At 43.7% G+C, this 25,233-nt stretch overlaps 1 protein-coding gene across 9 annotated transcripts in view; it reads right to left on the reverse strand.

The window, feature by feature from the left end:
* Positions 1 to 25,233, reverse strand: part of STXBP5L (syntaxin binding protein 5L) — a 160,761-nt gene that overhangs the window by 20,355 nt on the left and 115,173 nt on the right. For 3 of the 9 annotated variants that reach the window (XM_075263343.1, XM_075263338.1, XM_075263340.1), the window contains 3 exons: positions 16,001 to 16,072; positions 9,139 to 9,204; positions 1,064 to 1,114 (listed from right to left, as the gene is read on the reverse strand). In XM_075263343.1, coding sequence (XP_075119444.1) covers positions 1,064 to 1,114; positions 9,139 to 9,204; positions 16,001 to 16,072 — 189 coding nt within the window. The remainder of the gene's footprint in view (positions 1 to 1,063; positions 1,115 to 9,138; positions 9,205 to 16,000; positions 16,073 to 25,233) is intronic. The other 6 variants (XM_075263342.1, XM_075263346.1, XM_075263345.1 and 3 more) reach the window with 3 other exon arrangements.

The following is a 25,233-nucleotide window of genomic DNA, read 5'->3' on the forward strand; positions in this document are numbered from 1 at the left end:
AATTACACACAAATGACGCCTGGAGTTACTCTGTGTGAATAGAGCCTTATACTCCAGAGCTGCGCTCACTATTCTGCTGGGCAGTCACTGTGTACATACATTACATTACTTATCCTGTATTATACTCCAGAGCTGCGCTCACTATTCTGCTGGGCAGTCACTGTGTACATACATTACATTACTTATCCTGTATTATACTCCAGAGCTGCGCTCACTATTCTGCTGGGCAGTCACTGTGTACATACATTACATTACTTATCCTGTATTATACTCCAGAGCTGTACTCGCTATTCTGCTGGTACAGTCACTGTGTACATACATTACATTACTTATCCTATACTGATCCAGAGCTGCGCTCACTATTCTGCCATCGCAGGATCTGCGCAAAGACTGTCATGTGATCAGACTAATAAAACATTTGTATGTAGAGCTTTTAAACCCCTTCATACCTATGACACAATGTTCATACACTTGATACTTTCCTCTATTGTAGCGCCCCCTACAGTGCATCAGCAAGAGGACAAAGGACCCTACAGCTGCAGCTACAATCCCCTGGATGAGGCTGGATAGGACTTGATAGTATATGGTGGTACACCGTGATGCCCATAGTAACTACTTGGACTCTACCCGCCCTGCTGAGTGTCCAGGATATTTCCAGAACAAACAGAATGAAGCAAGGTCAGACATTGATAGTGCAGTGGATCCTGTATACACTGTATAGATTATAGCACCACTATATATTCTCACATATGACATCTTGTGGGGTTACGGGGTTAGTCGGTGAAGAGCGTTTACTGAGATGGTGATGAGCATGTGGCCATCGGACTGGTTTCTCCCAATGTGTGTCTGCTCGGAAATGGTTTACAGAATGTGGGCACAGAAATGAGGGTTATAGAGAAGCGGGAATGCTGAAGATGCTGCCAACAGGAGGACTGCATGGATAGGGAGAGAAGCCTCGGCCAAGCCAAGCATTGAAGGAAGACCTTGAGATCTCATGAGACTGGTTGGTTTGCCAAATGAGAGTGAGGAAGCTTTAAAAACTGTTGGCTTTCGCCTACCGTACCAAGATCAGTCTTAAGATCTGTTGGCAGACTTAACTTTCTCGATCCTTTAACTGAAACAACAGAAAAAGGAGAAAGGTCGTTATTAAATGGCAAACCAAAAAGAACAAAAAGATGTCAATGTGTGGAGGAAGGGTGGCACGACACACAGAGGGGCAACCAGGACCAAGAAGATGGCTACCAAGGAGCAGAGAACAACAGATGGGCAATTAGCTTCCTATATGGAGGGCCTATTGAGTTCATGGTTATGGGGGACACTTACTTACTCCATGGGTGTATGGTCACCCCACTCCACGGTGATCACAAAAGGTAGGAATAATGGGATGGGATTGGTGCTGACTAGGATGAAGGGCTTTGGTGGCCTCTAACTATGGACTGGATGAATGATGATACAGTGATGATACAGATGTGTCCACCCTTACCTTATCTCCAAGCTGGCGAAGGACTCGTGAAACCAATTTAATACAATAACACAGGCTGCAACGTACAACATAAGCCATGGTGGCCACAAACAGACACATATAGGAGAGACACCTTGTGGAATTGTGTGTTTTCTAAAAGCTGGTCATCTTTCATCACATCTTGGAAACGTAAGGAAGGACACATCTGTACTCTCCCCAACATGACACACTCTCCTTGTCGCTCCGTTGTATTTTCCATCTTGGTCAGAAGGAAATGATGATAGACCACCAATGGCCGCTTCTGTGTATATTGTCTGCTCGAGACTTGGACAAATTACAGAGATGTGACTCTATGCGAGTCTCTTAGGTTATGGCTAGGGTTGAGCCGATCTTGAGATTTCAGGATCGTTTTTAAAATCAATTTTTTGATCATTTTCCAGCCGATCCCGATCGTGAAATTTACTCGATTGCTGATCGGGATCTGATCTTTCCCGATCCCGTTCGCTCAACCCTATTAATGATATATACATCAATGGGGTTGAGCTGATCTTGAGATTTCAGGATCGTTTTTAAAATCTGATTTTTGATCATTTTCCAGCCTATCTCGATCGCGAACGTGAAATTTGCTTGATCACCGATTAGGATCCGATCTTTCCCGATCGCTTAACCCTAGTTATAACACCATTACTTGCCTCATTAGATACGTCAAGTTTCATAGTGAAAACCGTGGACAGTAAGGGTGCATTCACACGATGTAACGTGCAGCGTGATCTGGCACGTATACGGCATGTCAGAGTTTGCGCACCATAAAAGCTCCCATTCATTTCAATGGGAGTTAGGATCGTATACGCCGCGTTATTTTGCGGCCGTAAAATGCACCCTAACATGGAGTAGGGAAATAGAGGCAGGAGGGAATGGGGCAATTAATGGGGAGATGTCGTCATGTGAGTCCTTGTACTGTCCCATAAAGCAACTACTATGTCACAGGGAAGCAGAGGCCTAGTCCATAAGTGCGGTGCGGAGCGTTACCTATAGACCAGGAGTGATCCCCGGCTGGCTCATATAAGGTCTAGGTCTACCTATGATCTAAATCAGTTGTTTTGCTTCTGGTAAAATAGAACATTTGGTGATTTTCTTCCTGACACGACTCCATTGTCCCACCAGAGGTTCTGGTCAGCAGGTCTACAGCCAGCCAGTATACGACACCATTACCTTATAGCCATGGGCCCCCTAAGCAGAGAGGACACATTCGCTAGGCGCCCGTTACTCTCTACGCCCACATGTCTACGGCTCGCTGGTGGTGAAGGCCTCTCTATAAGTTCATGTTGAGTATTTCTAACCCAGATTTGTAGGGGATTTGAGCAGATTCCTTTATCGTAGTCACTGGAGAGGCTTTTCCCTCCCGCCGTGTAGATAGTGCGTCTCCTGGATATGATAAATACGTTTTCATCCGGTCTTATCTGGCGGTAATATGGCCTATCTGCTCTTCTGCATGCACGGCTCCTCGCTCAGATTATCTACCTTAGCAGTTTCCCGGCATTTCCTTTCATCTGTCATTTAGCATTTACCGCCTCGACCTTCTGCGCTCATTACATTTGCTGAGGCGTACCGCGCTGCCTCCCACATATCTGTTTCCGCCATCGTTCTGCGCCCTCATCAATAATTTTTTTTCGTCTATAATTCTGCATTCAATTAACCAGCGCGTTTCTGGGAACTCAATGGCGTGGGAGCATTTCGGAAGGTAAATCAATCGGAGAAAATATATGTTAATTGTGTTAATAAATTCCTGTCATAAGGCAGCGGATGGCGAGCACGGGATGTATGGAGGGCGTCTAATGACTTGGAGCGCGCTCTGTTTACATTAGTGACACGAGGAGCTCATTAGCCGACCTACAAGTGGCCTGACCACCAGGACCGGAATTAATGGTCAGCACTTCAGACTCGCCATCCTGTACGTTGGTCGGAGTAATAATATTAATTATGGCTGAAAATTGCTCTTCCCATTAATGTGACGTGGAGAGGCCAAACACTTCATCGGGGGATGATTAACGACGCTCAGACGCTGCCCCCGGGTGGGGAGACGTCTCATGGACGAGAGGAATTTACAGCATTGGATGGAGGATTAAAGTAATGGTAATGGATCCGGCGGAGACCACAGCGACTCATTAAATAAAGACATCCCCCCGGGGTGATAGACAGCATGCACAATGGTGTAAGGCTCCGCACGTCACACACGGCAGTCTATATACCTCCATGCACCCTCATCCAGGAACACGAGTCTGACCACTAAAGCTTTAGCACTCCTCTGTGACTCAGGCCTTGGCCCCTGCCTTAGGGGAGTCTAATATTCTTACATGAGGGGTCTATGGGCATAACAGCACCACTATCCCTCCCAATGTTAGTTTATGCACTCTAATCCCATTGCATAACCCATAAAGACAAGAATACTCCTTTAAGTGACAAGCAGTCTAGCCACCACGAATCCTGGCATGGCAACTACCTTTTCTAAAGTCCTAGAAACCAAAATATGCAGACACGAAACAAGCAGGGTATGCCGGGACATGTGAGCATGCTCTATGCAGACACTAAACAAGCAGGGTATGCCGGGACATGTGAGCATGCTCTGTGCAGACACTAAAAAAGCAGGGTATGTCGGGACATGTGAGCATGCTCTGTGCAGACACTAAACAAGCAGGGTATGCCGGGACATGTGAGCATGCTCTGTGCAGACACTGAACAAGCAGGGTGTGCCGGGACATGTGAGCATGCTCTATGCAGACACTAAAAAAGCAGGGTATGTCGGGACATGTGAGCATGCTCTGTGCAGACACTAAACAAGCAGGGTATGCCGGGACATGTGAGCATGCTCTATGCAGACACTAAACAAGCAGGGTATGTCGGGACATGTGAGCATGCTCTGTGCAGACACTAAACAAGCAGGGTATGCTGGGACATGTGAGCATGCTCTGTGCAGACACTAAACAAGCAGGGTATGCTGGGACATGTGAGCATGCTCTGTGCAGACACTAAACAAGCAGGGTATGCCAGGACATGTGAGCATGCTCTGTGCAGACACTACACAAGCAAGGTATGCTGGTAAATGTGAGCATGCTCTGTGCAGACACTGAACAAGCAGGGTATGCCAGGACATGTGAATAGGGGCTGTACAGACAGTAAGTAAACAGAAAATTCCGGGAGATGTGAGCATGCTCTGTGCAGACTCTAAAGAAGCAGGGTATGCTTGTGAGCATGATCTATAAAGACAATAAACAAGCAGGGGACACCAGGAGATATGAGCAGGCTCTGTGCAGTCACTATACACGCAGGGGACACCGGGAGATATGAGCAGGCTCTGTGCAGGCGCTATACACACAGGGGACACCAGGAGATATGAGCAGGCTCTGTGCAGGCGCTATACACGCAGGGGACACCAGGAGATATGAGCAGGCTCTGTGCAGTCACTATACACGCAGGGGACACCAGGAGATATGAGCAGGCTCTGTGCAGTCACTATACACGCAGGGGACACCGGGAGATATGAGCAGGCTCTGTGCAGTCACTATACACGCAGGGGACACCGGGAGATATGAGCAGGCTCTGTGCAGGCGCTATACACGCAGGGGACACCAGGAGATATGAGCAGGCTCTGTGCAGGCGCTAAACAAGCAGGAGATGATGGGAGATGTGAATTTGTGCAGTAAAACTTGCAGAAATTGTGGCTGCAGCTCTGTGTGTTACAGTATGTGGAGGTTTTTCCTATTAAACTCCATAGTACGTTGCAGAGCGCAGTTTCCACTGTTTCCAGGTCATGTCACTGACCTTATATAGGGAATACAACCCCTGCACATGGAACATACACAGAGATCACAACCCCCATCATTGGCATTATTCCACCTAGAAGGGGGAACGCACAGGCAGCCTCCGCCAAACAGCAACCTAGATAAACCTAATATATGTAAGGAATCCAACCGCCAGCTATCACCCCCCCTCCTTCCCAGGCACCCCTATATATGTATAATTCCTGCATAAATGTATATTAACTTGCAGAAAATAAATGCAGGTGCAGTCCCCTTTAAGGCAGACTGCTCACTTCTGTAGATTGCTATCCCCAGTATCTCCCACCGCCAGGTACATAGCTAGTTCACACCTAAGTGGTCGCTGATCTCCCCGGAGTGCGGTGTGCAGGACGCAGGGTCTCAGTAATTGCCGACCTCACCCTCTTGTTGGCCTCATATTGATCTGCCAGAATCTGACCCTCCTCCACATGTCTGCACTGGCAATGGGACTGATGAGTGCAGGACCTGGAGCTGTCGTATCTCAGCTCCCCAGGCAGGACTGTGATGTCCCATGTGTACACAGACGCCACCTGCGATTCATGTCTCTCACTTTCCTTATGACAGAGATGAGCGGCGTCACTTCATGTTCTCAGAGATCATCCCTGACAAGTAGTTTCCACTGATCCCGGAGCCTTGTCACTGACTGATGGCAGAATAAATGGCAGTGGTGACAAATACAACAAGGAATCGCCCTGAGGCCAGAGAAGATCACAAAAGACCTTCATGTATTTACAGAAGAAAAGTGATGTCACTCCTGATCTCCATTATGCAGTGCAGATATATACAGATAAATCCTACATACATCATATTATTTATCCTGTATTACACTCCAGAGCTGCACTCACTATTCTGCTAATCTCACTTATCCTGTACTGAGCCTGAGTTACATCCTGTATTATACTCCAGAGCTGCGCTCACTATTCTGCTGGTGCAGTCACTGTGTACATACATTACATTACTCATCCTGTATTATACTCCAGAGCTGCGCTCACTATTCTGCTGGTGCAGTCACTATGTACAAACATTACATTACTTATCCTGTATTATACTCCAGAGCTGCGCTCACTATTCTGCTGGTACAGTCACTGTGTACATACATTACATTACTTATCCTGTATTATACTCCAGAGCTGCGCTCACTATTCTGCTGGTGCAGTCACTATGTACAAACATTACATTACTTATCCTGTATTATTCTCCAGAGCTGCGCTCACTATTCTGCTGGTACAGTCACTGTGTACATACATTACATTACTTATCCTGTATTATACTCCAGAGCTGCGCTCACTATTCTGCTGGTGCAGTCACTATGTACAAACATTACATTACTTATCCTGTATTATACTCCAGAGCTGCGCTCACTATTCTGCTGGTACAGTCACTGTGTACATACATTACATTACTTATCCTTTACTGATCCAGAGCTGCGCTCACTATTCTGCTGGTACAGTCACTGTGTACATACATTAGATGACTTATCCTGTATTATACTCCAGAGCTGCGCTCACTATTCTGCTGGTGCAGTCACTGTGTACATACATTATATTACTTATCCTGTATTATACTTCAGAGCTGCGCTCACTATTCTGCTGGTACAGTCACTGTGTACATACATTACATTACTTATCCTGTATTATACTCCAGAGCTGCGCTCACTATTCTGCTGGTGCAGTCACTATGTACAAACATTACATTACTTATCCTGTATTATTCTCCAGAGCTGCGCTCACTATTCTGCTGGTACAGTCACTGTGTACATACATTACATTACTTATCCTGTATTATACTCCAGAGCTGCGCTCACTATTCTGCTGGTGCAGTCACTATGTACAAACATTACATTACTTATCCTGTATTATTCTCCAGAGCTGCGCTCACTATTCTGCTGGTACAGTCACTGTGTACATACATTACATTACTTATCCTGTATTATACTCCAGAGCTGCGCTCACTATTCTGCTGGTGCAGTCACTATGTACAAACATTACATTACTTATCCTGTATTATACTCCAGAGCTGCGCTCACTATTCTGCTGGTGCAGTCACTGTGTACATACATTACATTACTTATCCTGTATTATACTCCAGAGCTGCGCTTACTATTCTGCTGGTGCAGTCACTGCGTACATACATTACATTACTTATCCTGTATTATACTCCAGAGCTGCACTCACTATTCTGCTGGTGCAGTTACTGTGTACATACATTACATTACTTATCCTGTATTATACTCCAGAGCTGCGCTCACTATTCTGCTGGTGCAGTTACTGTGTACATACAGTACATTACATTACTTATCCTGTATTATACTCCAGAGCTGCGCTTACTATTCTGCTGGTGCAGTCACTGCGTACATACATTACATTACTTATCCTGTATTATACTCCAGAGCTGCACTCACTATTCTGCTGGTGCAGTTACTGTGTACATACAGTACATTACATTACTTATCCTGTATTATACTCCAGAGCTGCACTCACTATTCTGCTGGTGCAGTTACTGTGTACATACATTACATTACTTATCCTGTATTATACTCCAGAGCTGCGCTCACTATTCTGCTGGTGCAGTCACTGTGTACATACATTACATTACTTATCCTGTATTATACTCCAGAGCTGCGCTCACTATTCTGCTGGTACAGTCACTGTGTACATACATTACATTACTTATCCTGTATTATACTCCAGAGCTGCGCTCACTATTCTGCTGGTGCAGTCACTGTGTACATACATTACATTACGTATCCTGTATTATACTCCAGAGCTGCGCTCACTATTCTGCTGGTGCAGTCACTGTGTACATACATTACATTACTTATCCTGTATTATACTCCAGAGCTGTGCTCACTATTCTGCTGGTGCAGTCACTGTGTACATACATTACATTACGTATCCTGTATTATACTCCAGAGCTGCGCTCACTATTCTGCTGGTGCAGTCACTGTGTACATACATTACATTACTTATCCTGTATTATACTCCAGAGCTGTGCTCACTATTCTGCTGGTGCAGTCACTGTGTACATACATTACATTACGTATCCTGTACTATACTCCAGAGCTGCGCTCTCTATTCTGCTGGTGCAGTCACTGTGTACATACATTACGTATCCTGTATTATACTCCAGAGCTGCACTCACTATTCTGCTGGTGCAGTCACTGTGTACATACATTACATTACGTATCCTGTATTATACTCCAGAGCTGCGCTCACTATTCTGCTGGTGCAGTCACTGTGTACATACATTACATTACTTATCCTGTATTATACTCCAGAGCTGCGCTCACTATTCTGCTGGTGCAGTCACTGTGTACATACATTACATTACTTATCCCTTATTATACTCCGGAGCTGCGCTCACTATTCTGCTGGTACAGTCACTGTGTACATACATTACATTACTTATCCTGTATTATACTCCAGAGCTGCGCTCACTATTTTGATGGTACAGTCACTGTGCACAAAGATTACATTACCACTGCAACCTTTAAAGCTACATGACTACCTAGTCACTCAGCCATGCATACATCATCACTATATCCAACATAAAACTTACATATTATCAGTATATCCTTCATTACATCAACACACAACATCATTATATTCAACATAATATCCACACACATCATCAATATAATATCTGCACAAATCATCAGTGTAGCCTACATAATATGCACTCACATGATCTCTATATCCTACATAATATCCACATACATCATCAATATATCTTACATAATATTCACACACATCAATATTTCCTCCATAACATATGCACACATCTTCTCTATATCCTCCAGCTTAGACCAGATACCTATTGTAGGGAGCTTATACCCCGTACCTGATGTGGGAGACTTGCAGCGATCCAGCTCCAGGGATACGGGACTGTCGGTGAGTTCTGTCAGACCTACAAGGAAAACACTAACATTAATGTAATGACAATGAGTATCAGAACTGTGAGGAGCCCCCTGAGGACCCTCCTACATAGAGAGCTCTTATCACTCACCTCTCCCCTGAGGACCCTCCTACATAGAGAGCTCTTATCACTCACCTCTCCCCTGAGGACCCTCCTACATAGAGAGCTCTTATCACTCACCTCTCCCCTGAGGACCCTCCTACATAGAGAGCTCTTATAACTCATCTCTCCCCTGAGGAACCTCCTGCAGAGAGAGTTCTTATAACTCACCTCTCCCCTGAGGACCCTCCTACATAGAGAGCTCTTATCACTCACCTCTCCCCTGAGGACCCTCCTACATAGAGAGCTCTTATAACTCACCTCTCCCCTGAGGAACCTCCTACATAGAGAGCTCTTATAACTCACCTCTCCCCTGAGGAACCTCCTGCAGAGAGAGCTCTTATAACTCACCTCTCCCCTGAGGACCCTCCTACATAGAGAGCTCTTATAACTCACCTCTCCCCTGAGGAACCTCCTACATAGAGAGCTCTTATCACTCACCTCTCCCCTGAGGAACCTCCTGCAGAGAGAGTTCTTATAACTCACCTCTCCCCTGAGGACCCTCCTACATAGAGAGCTCTTATCACTCACCTCTCCCCTGAGGACCCTCCTACATAGAGAGCTCTTATAACTCACCTCTCCCCTGAGGACCCTCCTACATAGAGAGCTCTTATAACTCACCTCTCCCCTGAGGAACCTCCTGCAGAGAGAGCTCTTATAACTCAACTCTCCCCGAGGACCCCCCCTGTATAGAGAGCTCTTATATTTTACCTTTCCCATGAACCCTCCTGCATACAGAGCTCTTATAATTCTCCTCTCCCCCGAGGACCCTCCTTCATAGAGAGTTCTTATAATTCTCCCCCCTCCCCCAAGTAGGACCCTTCTACATAGAGAGCTCTTATAACTCACCTCTCCCCTGAGGACCCTCCTGCACAAAAATTCACCTCTCCCCAAGGACCTTCCTACATAGAGAGCTCTTATATTTCACCTCTCCCCCGAGGACCCCCCTGTATAGAGAGCTCTTATAGGTCACCTTTGCCCCGAGGACCCCCCTGTATAGAGAGCTCTTATAGGTCACCTTTGCCCCGAGGACCCCCCTGTATAGAGAGCTCTTATAGGTCACCTCTCTAACTTCATGTGAACACAAACCATTCCCAGCTTTATAAACGTTTGCAGGACATAAAGCAATGTTCGGGACCTGATCACAATCTATGGCCAGCAGGCGGTGCAGGATCTCTGCTGCTGGAACTTACGACACAGAGGAAGCAAAAGAACTGACCATGGGGCAGCACTATGGCAGTAATGAAATGGCAGCAACACCGCAGCTTATCTATCAATCTGCTGACTACAAAAAATCCACCAGTATACAGGTATATATGACAAATACAACCAGTGCACCCCAAAATACCGCTGGGACAGTGACGCTGTAGTATGTGTACCTGCAGAGAGACAGACGGGAAAGCAGTACCTGCACCAGACATAAATGTGCCTACATCACTGACAAAGACTGGGGGGCAGATATGGAGAAAAAGAAAGGTAGAACAACCCCTGTTAGTAGTTACTGGAAGAGACAGGGAGGCAGTACTATCTGCGCTTACACCATTCACAAAGCAAGACTGGGAGCCAAGGAGGCAGTACTATAATAATAATAATAATAATAATAATAAAATTTCTATAGCGCCACCATATTCCGCAGCGCTGTACAGTGTGTACGGTTCAAGTGCAGACAGAAAGATACATTACAGGAAATAGTCATTTCACACAATAGGACTGAGGGCCCTGCTCGCAAGAGCTTACAATCTCTGAGGTAGAGGGGGTGACACAAGAGGTAGCAGGGGCGGCATTACTTATACAGTGTACTATCTTTACTTATATGTAATTGGAGAGACAGGGAGGCAGTACTATCTTTACTTATATCGACTGGAAAGCCAGGGAGGCAGTACTATCTTTACTTATATGTAATGGAGAGACATGGAGGCAGTACTATCTTTACTTATATGTAATGGAGAGACAGGGACGCAGTACTACCTTTACTTATATGGAATGGAGAGACAGGGAGGCAGTACTACCTTTACTTATATGTAATGGAGAAACAGGGAGGCAGTACTATCTTTACTTCTATAGAATGCAGAGACAGGGAGGCAGTATTATCTTTACTTATATGTAATAAAGAGACAGGGAGGCAGTACTATCTTTGCTTATATGTAATGAAGAGACAGGGAGGCAGTACTATCTTTACTTATATGTAATGGAGAGACAGGGAGGCAGTACTATCTTTACTTATATGGAATGCAGAGACAGGGAGGCAGTACTATCTTTACTTATATGTAATGGAGAAACAGGGAGGCAGTACTATCTTTACTTATATGGAATGCAGAGAAAGGGAGGCAGTACTATCTTTACTTATATGTAATGGAGAGCCAGGGAGGCAGTACTATCTTTACTTATATGGAATGCAGAGACAGGGAGGCAGTACTATCTTTACTTATATGTAATGGAGAAACAGGGAGGCAGTACTATCTTTACTTATATGGAATGCAGAGACAGGGAGGCAGTACTATCTTTACTTATATGTAATGGAGAGACAGGGAGACAGTATTACCTTTACTTATATGGAATGGAGACACAGGGAGGTAGTACTATCTTTACTTATATCGACTGGAGAGCCAGGGAGGCAGTACTATATTTACTTATATGTAATGAAAAGACAGGGAGACAGTATTACCTTTACTTATATGGAATGCACAGACAGGGAGGCAGTACTATCTTTACTTATATCAACTGGAGAGCCAGGGAGACAGTATTACCTTTACTTATGGAATGCAGAGACAGGGAGGCAGTACTATCTTTACTTATATGGAATGCAGAGGCAGGGAGGCAGTACTATCTTTACTTATATCAACTGGAGAGCCAGGGAGACAGTACTATCTTTACTTATATGGAATGCAGAGTCAGGGAGGCAGTACTATCTTTACTTATATGTAATGGAGAGACAGGGAGGCAGTACTATCTTTACTTATATGTAATGGAGAGACAGGGAGGCAGTACTATCTTTACTTATATGTAATGGAGAGCCAGGGAAGCAGTACTATCTTTACTTATATCAATTGGAGAGCTAGGGAGACAGTACTATCTTTACTTATATGGAATTCAGAGACAGGGAGGCAGTACTATCTTTACTTATATGGAATTCAGAGACAGGGAAGCAGTACTATCTTCACTTATATGTAATGGAGAGCCAGGGAGGCAGTACTATCTTCACTTACTTGTAATGGAGAGACAGGGAGGCAGTACTATCTTTGCTTATATGTAATGAAGAGACAGGGAGACAGTACTATCTTTACTTATATGGAATGGAGAGACAAGGAAGCAGTACTATCTTTACTTATATGTAATGGAGAGACAGGGAGGCAGTACTATCTTTACTTACTTGTAATGGAGAGACAGGGAGGCAGTACTATCTTTTCTTATATGTAATGAAGAGACAGGGAGGCAGTACTATCTTTACTTATATGGAATGGAGAGACAGGGAAGCAGTACTAACTTTCCTTATATATAATGGAGAGACAGGGAGGCAGTACTATCTTTACCTATATCATTGGAAGAGACCATGAGGCAGTAATGACTGTACTTACATCATTTACAAGGAAAGAAAGGAAGGTAGTATTATCTGTATCACTTACAAGGAGAAACAGGGAGGCAGTACTATCCTACTATACAAGAAAACTCAATCAAAAGTCATTGAAAATGTTTTTCCAATGACTTTTTATTGTTTTGTTTTTTTTGCTGTCTTTTGTGATAAGATATCTCGCTGCAGCAGTTTATCCAATTTCAGGAGTTGAGGTTAACTCTGCTACGTCTGTATAGCTCCATAACTAACAGGAGGTGTAGTGGTGAGCAGCACAGGCCGGGGGCGCTATCTTGTGTTATACTGGATGAGGTTCAGATGAAGCTGATTCTCTGTGACCTCACCACATGTTCACCCGCAGAATTTCTCTTCCTATCTGGATACATAACAATCATAGAGCGCCCCCAGCAGTACAGGACACTGCTCTGACACAGATCCCTGCTAAAGACGGAGGTTACATTAATACTATGTGAAGCCTTCATGTACAAAGTATAGGAAGAATAGAAGAGACGGGATCCCCAAAATAACACAAGAACATCCAGTAGAAACAGAGCACAGAAAGTGGATAATCTGACAACTCCAAACTATAATCCAACAACTCCAAACTATAATCTGACAGATCTACACCATAATCTGACCAGCGGCTCTCACACGCTGGAACTTCCCAGACCTGTAGATGAGTAATGGCTGTGATATGACAAGGGCAGGCACATTACAGTTCTCTCCATAAGACCCCATGCACATGACTGAGTGTACATCTAATGTGGGGCCGAGTGTGCAGCAGAATGATAAATTATATAGGTACAGATAGTGCTGACTCCCTGTCTCTACTTTTAAATGACATAGGTACAGCTTGTACTACCTCACCTTCTCCCTGTAAAAGTGATGTATGTACAGATAGTGCTGGCTCCCTGTAAATCATGTAGGTACAGACAATACTGCTCCTCGTAACTCATAAAGGCACAGATAGTACTGCCTCCTGTAACTGATATATTTACAGATAGTACTGCCTCCATGTCTCTCATGTAGATAAAGACAGTGCTACTTCTCTGTCTATCCCAGCAAATGATATAGGTAGAGTAGTACTGCCTTTCTGAAAATAATGTAGGTACTGTCTCTCCTGCTAAATGATATAGGTACAGATAGTATCAATTCCCTGTCTCTGTCTGTAAATGATGTAGGTAAAGACTGTACTGCCTCTCTGTCTATCCCTACAAATGAAATAAATATAGATAGTACTGCCTCCTTGTAGATAATATAGGTTTAGTCAGTACTGCATTCCTGTCACTCCCTCTAAATGATATAGGAACAGATAGTACTGCCTCCTTGTAGATAATATAGGTTTAGTCAGTACTGCATTCCTGTCTCTCCCTTTAGATTATATAGGTACAGATAGTACTGCTTCCCTGTCTCTCCCTTTAGATTATATAGGTACAGATAGTTCTGCTTCCCTGTCTCTCCCTTTAGATTATATAGGTACAGATAGTACTACTTCCCTGTCTCTCCCTTTAGATTATATAGGTACAGATAGTACTACTTCCCTGTCTCTCCCTTTAGATTATATAGGTACAGATAGTTCTGCTTCCCCGTCTCTCCCTTTAGATTATATAGGTACAGATAGTTCTGCTTCCCTGTCTCTCCCTTTAGATTATATAGGTACAGATAGTACTACTTCCCTGTCTCTCCCTTTAGATTATATAGGTACAGATAGTACTACTTCCCTGTCTCTCCCTTTAGAGTATATAGGTACAGATAGCACTGCTTCCCTGTCTCTCCCTTTAGATTATGTAGGAACAGATAGTACTGCTTCCCTGTCTCCCCCTTTAGATTATATAGGTACAGATAGTACTGCTTCCCTGTCTCTCCCTTTAGATTATATAGGTACAGATAGCACTGCTTCCCTGTCTCTCCCTTTAGATTATATAGGTACAGATAGCACTGCTTCCCTGTCTCTCCCTTTAGATTATATAGGTACAGATAGCACTACTTCCCTGTCTCCCCCTTTAGATTATATAGGTACAGATAGCACTGCTTCCCTGTCTCTCCCTTTAGATTATATAGGTACAGATAGCACTGCTTCCCTGTCTCTCCCTTTAGATTATATAGGTACAGATAGTACTGCTTCCCTGTCTCTCCCTTTAGATTATATAGGAACAGATAGTACTGCTTCCCTGTCTCTCCCTTCAGATTATATAGGAACAGATAGTACTGCTTCCCTGTCTCTCCCTTTAGATTATATAGGTACAAATAGTACTGCTTCCCTGTCTCTCCCTTTAGATTATATAGGAACAGATAGTACTGCTTCCCTGTCTCTCCCTTTAGATTATATAGGTACAGATAGTACTGCTTCCCTGTCTCTCCCTTTAGATTATATAGGAACAGATAGTACTGCCTTTCTGTAAATTATATGGTTACAAATGTTAAAGCTGACTTCTGCTCTACCCCTCTACCACTATTACTTGTACCACTTCACTCCCCCCCTCCTGTTGTCAGACCCTGTCCTCTATCTTATTAAATGTACAGGAGTCATCACTGATTTTTAGAATGTGTTGCAATGAATGACTGCAGGCGACCGCGACCGCTATGTCTATTGTGTCGCATCACTGACAGCCGGGGAGGAGGGTAAACAAGGCGGAAGAGGTAATGGTGTCAGGGTTACGAGGGTCGGTCCAGTCTGCTGCACATAAAGCTTCATCCTGGTAGACTGAAAACTTCCCATTTCAATCCCTTTTCACAACCTCTGCTTATGTCAGTGAATATAGATTATAAAAGCATGTTCAGACCTGCTGCATCCAATCTAGGAAATCCCCTGTAAGCCTAACACCATCAGTCTGGGGTCAAGGCTGTGAAGCTCACAGAGGATTGTCTAATCTACTGTAACAAAACCTTCAGCTGCGAGAAGAAGGCGATCTGGGCGGCTTCCAACCTGTGGTTTCCATTCATTGAATGCAGCAGAAATGTCAGAGTATAGAAAGAATGGAGAATTCTACAAATCTACAGCATCAAGAATGAAATAAAACCGTCATGCAGGTGTAATGTGTTCATGGCAACACATTGTGCAAAACCAAAGACAGAGGAACGAAAGACAAGCTCCACACCCGCAGCCCTCGGGGAACTTACTCTGGTAAGAAGTACGGATCCGTTTCGTTATATCTGGGTAAAAATTAGACAGGCCACGCATGCAAAAGTTGTCTGTGGAACATGCCAGCGCATCAGCAGATCAGCAGCAGCAGGCGGAAAAAAGAAAGGAAAGAAGTCTACGGTGAAAGAAAGTGATAATCATGGTGGCCGGGGCGGAAATACCACCTCCTCCACAGCAACCAACCAGGAAAGAGAGTGGAGAAAGCAGAAAGGTGAAAAATTATACCGTATACCAGATCCTCTGCAAGGGAGTAACGGGAAGGATACCCAAGAAAACCGAGTGCAGCCTGGCAGTGCCAGAAAAAACAACTCAGGACATGAAGATGGCGGGGGAGGGCAGAGGTAACAAGGGGTATATGTATGACACCAAGAAGGAGACCAAGCACAAAGGGAAGGAGCCGAGCGGGAGTCTACAGAGAAAATAACCATCATCTATGTAAAGAACTGAGCTACTTCTTCAAAACATTACTTTACTTATCCTGCAGTATACTCCAGAGCTGCGCTCACTATTCTGCTGGTGCAGTCACTGTGTACATACATTACATTACTTATCCTGTAGTATACTCCAGAGTTGCGCTCACTATTCTGCTGGTGCAGTCACTGTGTACATACATTACATTACTTATCCTGTAGTATACTCCAGAGCTGCGCTCACTATTCTGCTGGTACAGTCACTGTGTACATACATTACATTACTGATCCTGTATTATACTCCAGAGCTGCGCTCACTATTCTGCTGGTACAGTCACTGTGTACATACATTACATTACTTATCCTGTATTATACTCCAGAGCTGCGCTCACTATTCTGCTGGTGCAGTCACTGTGTACATACATTACATTACTTATCCTGTATCATACTCCAGAGCTATGCTCACTATTCTGCTGGTACAATCACTGTGTACATACATTACATTACAAATCCTGTATTATACTCCAGAGCTGCGCTCACTATTCTGCTGGTGCAGTCACTGTGTACATACATTACATTACTTATCCTGTATCATACTCCAGAGCTATGCTCACTATTCTGCTGGTACAATCACTGTGTACATACATTACATTACAAATCCTGTATTATACTCCAGAGCTGCACTCACTATTCTGCTGGTGCAGTCACTGTGTACATAAATTACATTACTTATCCTGTACTCATCCTGAGTTACATCCTGTATTATACTCCAGAGCTACACTCACTATTCTGCTGGTACAGTCACTATGTACATACATTACATTACTTATTATACTCCAGAGCTGCGCTCACTATTCTGCTGGTGCAGTCACTGTGTACATACATTAGATTACTTATGCTGTATTATACTCCAGAGCTGCACTCACTATTCTGCTGGTGCAGTCACTGTGTACATAAATTACATTACTTATCCTGTACTCATCCTGAGTTACATCCTGTATTATACTCCAGAGCTACACTCACTATTCTGCTGGTACAGTCACTGTGTACATACATTACATTACTTATCCTGTATTATACCCCAGAGCTGCGCTCACTATTCTGCTGGTACAATCACTGTGTACATACATTACATTACTTATCCTGTATTATACTCCAGAGCTGCGCTCACTATTCTGCTGGTACAGTCACTGTGTACATACATCACATTACTTATCCTGTATTATACTCCAGAGCTGCGCTCACTATTCTGCTGCTACGGTCACTGTGTACATACATTACATTACTTATCCTGAATTATACTCCAGAGCTGCGCTGACTATTCTGCTGGTACAGTCACTGTGTACATACATTACATTACTTATCCTGTATTATACTCCAGAGCTGCGCTCACTATGATGCTGGTACAGTCACTGTGTACATACATTACATTACTTATCCTGTATTATACTCCAGAGCTGCGCTCACTATTCTGCTGGTACAGTCACTGTGTACATACATTACATTACTTATCCTGTATTATACTCCAGAGCTGCGCTCACTATTCTGCTGGTACAGTCACTGTGTATATACATTACATTACTTATCCTGTAGTATACTCCAGAGCTGCGCTCATTGTTCTGCTGGTACAGTCACTGTGTACATACATTACATTACTTATCCTGTATTATACTCCAGAGCTGCGTTTACTATTCTGCTGGTACAGTCACTGTGTACATACATTACATTACTTATCCTGTAGTATACTCCAGAGCTGCACTCACTATTCTGCTGGTACAGTCACTGTGTACATACATTACATTACTTATCCTACAGTATACTCCAGAGCTGCACTCACTATTCTGCTGGTGCAGTCACTGTGTACATACATTACATTACTTATCCTGTATTATACTCCAGAGCTACACTCACTATTCTGCTGGTACAGTCACTGTGTACATACATTACATTACTTATCCTGTATTATACCCCAGAGCTGCGCTCACTATTCTGCTGGTACAGTCACTGTGTACATACATTACATTACTTATCCTGTAGTATACTTCAGAGCTGCGCTCACTATTCTGCTGGTGCAGTCACTGTGTACATACATTACATTACTTATCCTGTATTATACTCCAGAACTGCACTCACTATTCTGCTGGTACAGTCAATGTGTACATACATTACATTACTTATCCTGTATTATACTCCAGAGCTGCACTCACTATTCTGCTGGTACAGTCACTGTGTACATACATTACATTACTTATCCTGTATTATACTCCAGAGCTGCACTCACTATTCTGCTGGTGCAGTCACTGTGTACATACATTACATTACTTATCCTGTATTATACTCCAGAGCTGCACTCACTATTCTGCTGGTGCAGTCACTGTGTACATAAATTACATTACTTATCCTGTACTCATCCTGAGTTACATCCTGTATTATACTCCAGAGCTACACTCACTATTCTGCTGGTACAGTCACTGTGTACATACATTACATTACTTATCCTGTACTCATCCTGAGTTACATCCTGTATTATACTCCAGAGCTGCGCTCACTATTCTGCTGGTACAGTCACTGTGTACATAAATTACATTACTTATCCTGTACTCATCCTGAGTTACATCCTGTATTATACTCCAGAGCTACACTCACTATTCTGCTGGTACAGTCACTGTGTACATACATTACATTACTTATCCTGTATTATACTCCAGAGCTGCGCTCACTATTCTGCTGGTGCAGTCACTGTGTACATACATTACATTACTTATCCTGTACTCATCCTGAGTTACATCCTGTATTATACTCCAGAGCTACACTCACTATTCTGCTGGTACAGTCACTGTGTACATACATTACATTACTTATCCTGTATTATACTCCAGAGCTGCGCTCACTATTCTGCTGGTACAGTCACTGTGTACATAAATTACATTACTTATCCTGTACTCATCCTGAGTTACATCCTGTATTATACTCCAGAGCTACACTCACTATTCTGCTGGTACAGTCACTGTGTACATACATTACATTACTTATCCTGTATTATACTCCAGAGCTGCGCTCACTATTCTGCTGGTGCAGTCACTGTGTACATACATTACATTACTTATCCTGTATTATACTCCAGAGCTGCGCTCACTATTCTGTTGGTACAGTCACTGTGCACGTACATTACATTACTTATCCTGTGTTATACTCCAGAGCTGCGCTCACTATTCTGCTGGTACAGTCACTGTGTACGTACATTACATTGCTTATCCTGTGTTATACTCCAGAGCTGCGCTCACTATTCTGCTGGTACAGTCACTGTGTATATACATTACATTACTTATCCTGTACTATACTCCAGAGCTGCGCTCACTATTCTGCTAGTACAGTCACTGTGTACATACATTACATTACTTATCCTGTATTATACTCCAGAGCTGCGCTCACTATTCCGCTAGTACAGCCACTGTGTACATACATTACATTACTTATCTTGTATTATACTTCGGAGCTGCGCTCACTATTCTGCTGGTGCAGTCACTGTGTACATACATTACATTACTTATCCTGTATTATACTCCAGAGCTGCGCTCACTATTCCGCTAGTACAGCCACTGTGTACATACATTACATTACTTATCTTGTATTATACTTCGGAGCTGCGCTCACTATTCTGCTGGTGCAGTCACTGTGTACATACATTACATTACTTATCCTGTACTGATCCTGACTTATATCCTGTATCATACTCCAGAGCTACGCTCACTATTCTGCTGGTACAGTCACTGTGTACATACATTACATTACTTATCCTGTATTATACTCCAGAGCTGTGCTCACTCTCTCCAGTTCTTATTTCTACATCTTTATTCTTTAGGACCATAGTGAATCACATAAAGCAGTCAGTATAGACATGTGGACAGCTGTGCAGTGTGCTCCGGATATACATGTGCCGGTGACAACAGCACGGACAGCTCCCTGTACTGTCTAGATCTCCGGCTGGCACATCCCAGATATGACTGGTCGCCGACTTTCCAGGGTATGTGATGGCAGATGGTGAGATGAAGAGGAGGATCCAACTCTGCCACAGTAACTAACAATTCATCTGTCGCTATTCTACTGTACACATAGCTCAGTGTATAGAGCTCAGCACGTATAGCTTAGTGTATACTGCTCAGTACATTAGCTCAGTGAATACAGCTCAATACGTATAACGTAGTGTATACTGCTCAGTACATTAGCTCAGTGTACAGCGCTGAGTACATATAGATCACTCCTACCATACAGTCCCTTCTCATTCAGTACGTATAGGTTAGTGTGTATAGCTGAGTATATATGGTTCTGTGTATATGGCTGAATACATATACCTCAGTCTATACTGCTCAGTACTGCTTAGAGTATACAGCTCAGTACGTTTAGCTTTGTTTATACCGCTGAGTACATATAGCTCAGTGTATCGTGCTGAGTACATATAGATCGGTGTATACCGCTGAGTACATATACAGTGCTGGCCAAAAGTATTGGCCCCCCTGCAATTCTGTCAGATAATACTCGGTGCACAAACTCTTTGGTAATATCTTCATTTATTTTGCTTGCAATGAAAAAACACAAAAGAGAATGAAAAAAAAGTCACATCATTGATCATTTTACACAAAACTCCAAAACTGGTGCGGACAGAAGTATTGGCGCCCTCAGCCTAATACTTGGTCGCACAACCTTTAGACACAATAACTGCGCACAACCGCTCCCGCTAACCAGCAATGAGTTTCTTACAAGGCTCTGCTGGAATCTTAGACCCTTCTTCTTTGGCACCTGCTCGCGGTCCCCCCTGAGATGTGAAGGGGGCCTTCTCCAAACTGCCACCAAGAGATCTCTCCCCCTCCCCCACAGGTGTTCTATGGGATTCAGGGCTGGACTCATTGCTGCCACTTTACAAGTCTCCAGGGCTTTCTCTCACCACCATTTTCTAGTGCTGACCTGAAGTGTGTTTTGGGTCCTTGTCCTGCTGGAAGACCCCTGACCTCTGAGGGAGACCCAGCTTTCTCACACTGGGCCCTACATGATGCTGCACAATGTGTTGGTCGTCTTCAGACTTCATAATGCCATGCACACGGTCAAGCAGTCCAGTGCCAGAGGCAGCAAAGCAACCCCAAACCATCAGGGCCCCTCCGCCATGTCTGACTGTAGGGGGCGTCTTCTTCTCTTTGAAGGCCTCTTTTTTCCCTGTAATCTCTATGTTGAGGCCTTTTCCTACTTTTGTCTCCTCTGACCAGAGAACATTCTTCCAGAACGGTTTTGGCTTTCTCAGGTAAGTTTTGGCAAACTCCAGCCTGGCTTCTGTCTCTGGGTAAGAAGTGGGGTCTTCCTGGGTCTCCTACCATACAGTCCCTTCTCATTCAGACGCTGACACTGGATAGTATGGGGTGACACTGTTGTACCCTCGGACTGCAGGGCAGCTTGGACTTGTTTGGATGTTAGTCGAGGTTCTTTATCCGCCATCCGCACAATCTTGCGGTGAAATCTCTGGTCAATGTTTCTTTTCCGTCCACATCTAGGGAGGTTAGCCACAGTGCCATGGGCTTTACACTTCTTGATGACACTGCGCACGGTAGACACAGGAACATTCAGGTCTTTGGAGATGGACTTGTAGCCTTGAGATTGCTCAGGCTTCCTCACAATTTTGCTTCTCAAGTCCTCAGACAGTTCTTTGGTCTTCTTTCTTTTCTCCATGCTCAATGTGGTCACACAAGGACACAGGACAGAGGTGGAGTCAACTTTAATCCAACTGGCTGCACATGTGATTTTGTAATTGCCACCACCTGTTAGGTGCCTCAGTTAAGTAACAGGTGCTGTTAATTACACAAATTACAGAAGCATCACATGATTTTTCAAACAGTGCCAATACTTTTGTCCACCCCCTTTTTATGTTTGGTGTTGAATTATATCCAATTTGGCTTTTTGACAATTTTTTTTGTGGTTTTCCATTGAAGACAAATTAAATGAAGATAATAATACCAGAGAATTTGTGATTGCAATCATTATCTGGAAGAAAATGAGTATTATCTGACAGAATTGCAAGGGTGCCAATACTTTTGGCCAACACTGTAATCAGTGTATAGCGCTGAGTACATATAGCTCTGTTTATACCGCTGAGTACATATAGCTCAGTGTATAGCTAGTCTGCTGTAGACGCTATATCTTGCAGCAGTACATGGTGCTCCTCCTGGGCCCCCGGTCTGCAGTCAGTTCCTGCTGTATGTCATGTACGCCCGGCCTCTGGTATCTGCGCACATCTGACAGCCAAATGAAGTCATCAGAGGATCTGCTTCCTGCTCTGTGTCATATTTGGGGTGATGTTTCCTGACACTGCGGAGTTAATGAGGCTCCTGCTTGAGATTGTCGGAGTGCCCGGGGTGTGACTGATGGCCCTGTCCCTGTTCCGTACACTGCGCTCTATTACCTGACATGTGATGGGTCATTTTTGATAATTCTCGTTCAAAGCTGGAGACATAAGTGAGGTTGGAGTGACAGGATGCGCCCCCTGTAGGCACATGTATGTGTATGTGCAGGGGAGAGCTCCAGAACCTCAACATATGTAATGTATGTACACAGTGACTGCACCAGCAGAATAGTGAGCACAGCTCTGGAGTATAATACAGGATAAGTAATGTATGTACACAGTGACTGCACCAGCAGAATAGTGAGCGCAGCTCTGGAGTATAATACAGGATAAGTAATGTAATGTATGTACACAGTGACTGTACCAGCAGAATAGTGAGCGCAGCTCTGGAGTATAATACAGGATAAGTAATGTAATGTATGTACACAGTGACTGTACCAGCAGAATAGTGAGCGCAGCTCTGGAGTATAATACAGGATAAGTAATGTAATGTATGTACACAGTGACTGCACCAGCAGAATAGTGAGCACAGCTCTGGAGTATAATATAGGATAAGTAATGTAATGTATGTACACAGTGACTGTACCAGCAGAATAGTGAGCGCAGCTCTGGAGTATAATACAGGATAAGTAATGTAATGTATGTACACAGTGACTATACCAGCAGAATAGTGAGTGCAGCTCTGGAGTATAATACAGGATAAGTAATGTAATGTATGTACACAGTGACTGCACCAGCAGAATAGTGAGCGCAGCTCTGGAGTATAATACAGGATAAGTAATGTAATGTATGTACACAGTGACTGCACCAGCAGAATAGTGAGCGCAGCTCTGGAGTATAATACAGGATAAGTAATGTAATGTATGTACACAGTGACTGCACCGGCAGAATAGTGAGCGCAGCTCTGGAGTATAATACAGGATAAGTAATGTAATGTATATACACAGTGACCAGCCGAATAGTGAGTGCAGCTCTCAAGTGTAATACAGGATAGTTAATGTAGCTGTTATTTCTAAGGAACAAGCTGAACATACAGTCCTATGAAAAAGTTTGGGCACCCCTATTAATCTTAATCATTTTTAGTTCTAAATATTTTGGTGTTTATAACAGCCATTTCAGTTTGATATATCTAATAACTGATGGACACAGTAATATTTCAGGATTGAAATGAGGTTTATTGTACTAACAGAAAATGTGCAATATGCATTAAACCAAAATTTGACCGGTGCAAAAGTATGGGCACCTCAACAGAAAAGTGACATTAATATTTAGTAGATCCTCCTTTTGCAAAGATAACGGCCTCTAGTCGCTTCCTGTAGCTTTTAATCAGTTCCTGGATCCTGGATAAAGGTATTTTGGACAAACAATTCAAGTTCAGTTAAGTTAGATGGTCGCCGAGCATGGACAGCCCGCTTCAAATCATCCCACAGATGTTCAATGATATTCAGGTCTGGGGACTGGGATGGCCATTCCAGAACATTGTAATTGTTCCTCTGCATGAATGCCTGAGGATTTGGAGCGGTGTTTTGGATCATTGTCTTGCTGAAATATCCATCCCCGGCGTAACTTCAACTTCGTCACTGATTCTTGAACATTATTCTCAAGAATCTGCTGATACTGAGTGGAATCCATGCGACTCTCAACTTTAACAAGATTCCCGATGCCGGCATTGGCCACACAGCCCCAAAGCATGATGGAACCTCCACCAAATTTTACAGTGGGTAGCATGTGTTTTTCTTGGAATGCTGTTTCTTTTTGGACGCCATGCATAACGCCTTTTTTTATAACCAAACAACTCAATTTTTGTTTCCAAAATGAAGCTGCCTTGTCCAAATGTGCTTTTTCATACCTCAGGCAACTCTATTTGTGGCGTACGTGCAGAAACGGCTTCTTTCTCATCACTCTCCCATACAGCTTATCCTTGTGCAAAGTGCGCTGTATAGTTGACCGATGCACAGTGACACCATCTGCAGCAAGATGATGCTGCAGCTCTTTGGAGGTGGTCTGTGGATTGTCCTTGACTGTTCTCACCATTCTTCTTCTCTGTCTTTCTGATATTTTTCTTGGCCTGCCACTTCTGGGCTTAACAAGAACTGTCCCTGTGGTCTTCCATTTCCTTACTATGTTCCTCACAGTGGAAACTGACAGGTTAAATCTCTGAGACAACTTTTTGTATCCTTCCCCTGAACAACTATGTTGAACAATCTTTGTTTTCAGATCATTTGAGAGTTGTTTTGAGTAGCCCATGATGCCACTCTTCAGAGGAGATTCAAATAGGAGATCAACTTGCAATTGGCCACCTTAAATACCTTTTCTTATGATTGGATACATCTGGCTATGAAGTTCAAAGCTCACTGAGGTTACAAAACCAATTTTGTGCTTCAGTAAGTCAGTAAAAAGTAGTTAGGGGAATTCA

Source organism: Leptodactylus fuscus, chromosome 2 (genome assembly GCF_031893055.1).
Source record: "Leptodactylus fuscus isolate aLepFus1 chromosome 2, aLepFus1.hap2, whole genome shotgun sequence".
NCBI lineage: Eukaryota > Metazoa > Chordata > Amphibia > Anura > Leptodactylidae > Leptodactylus > Leptodactylus fuscus.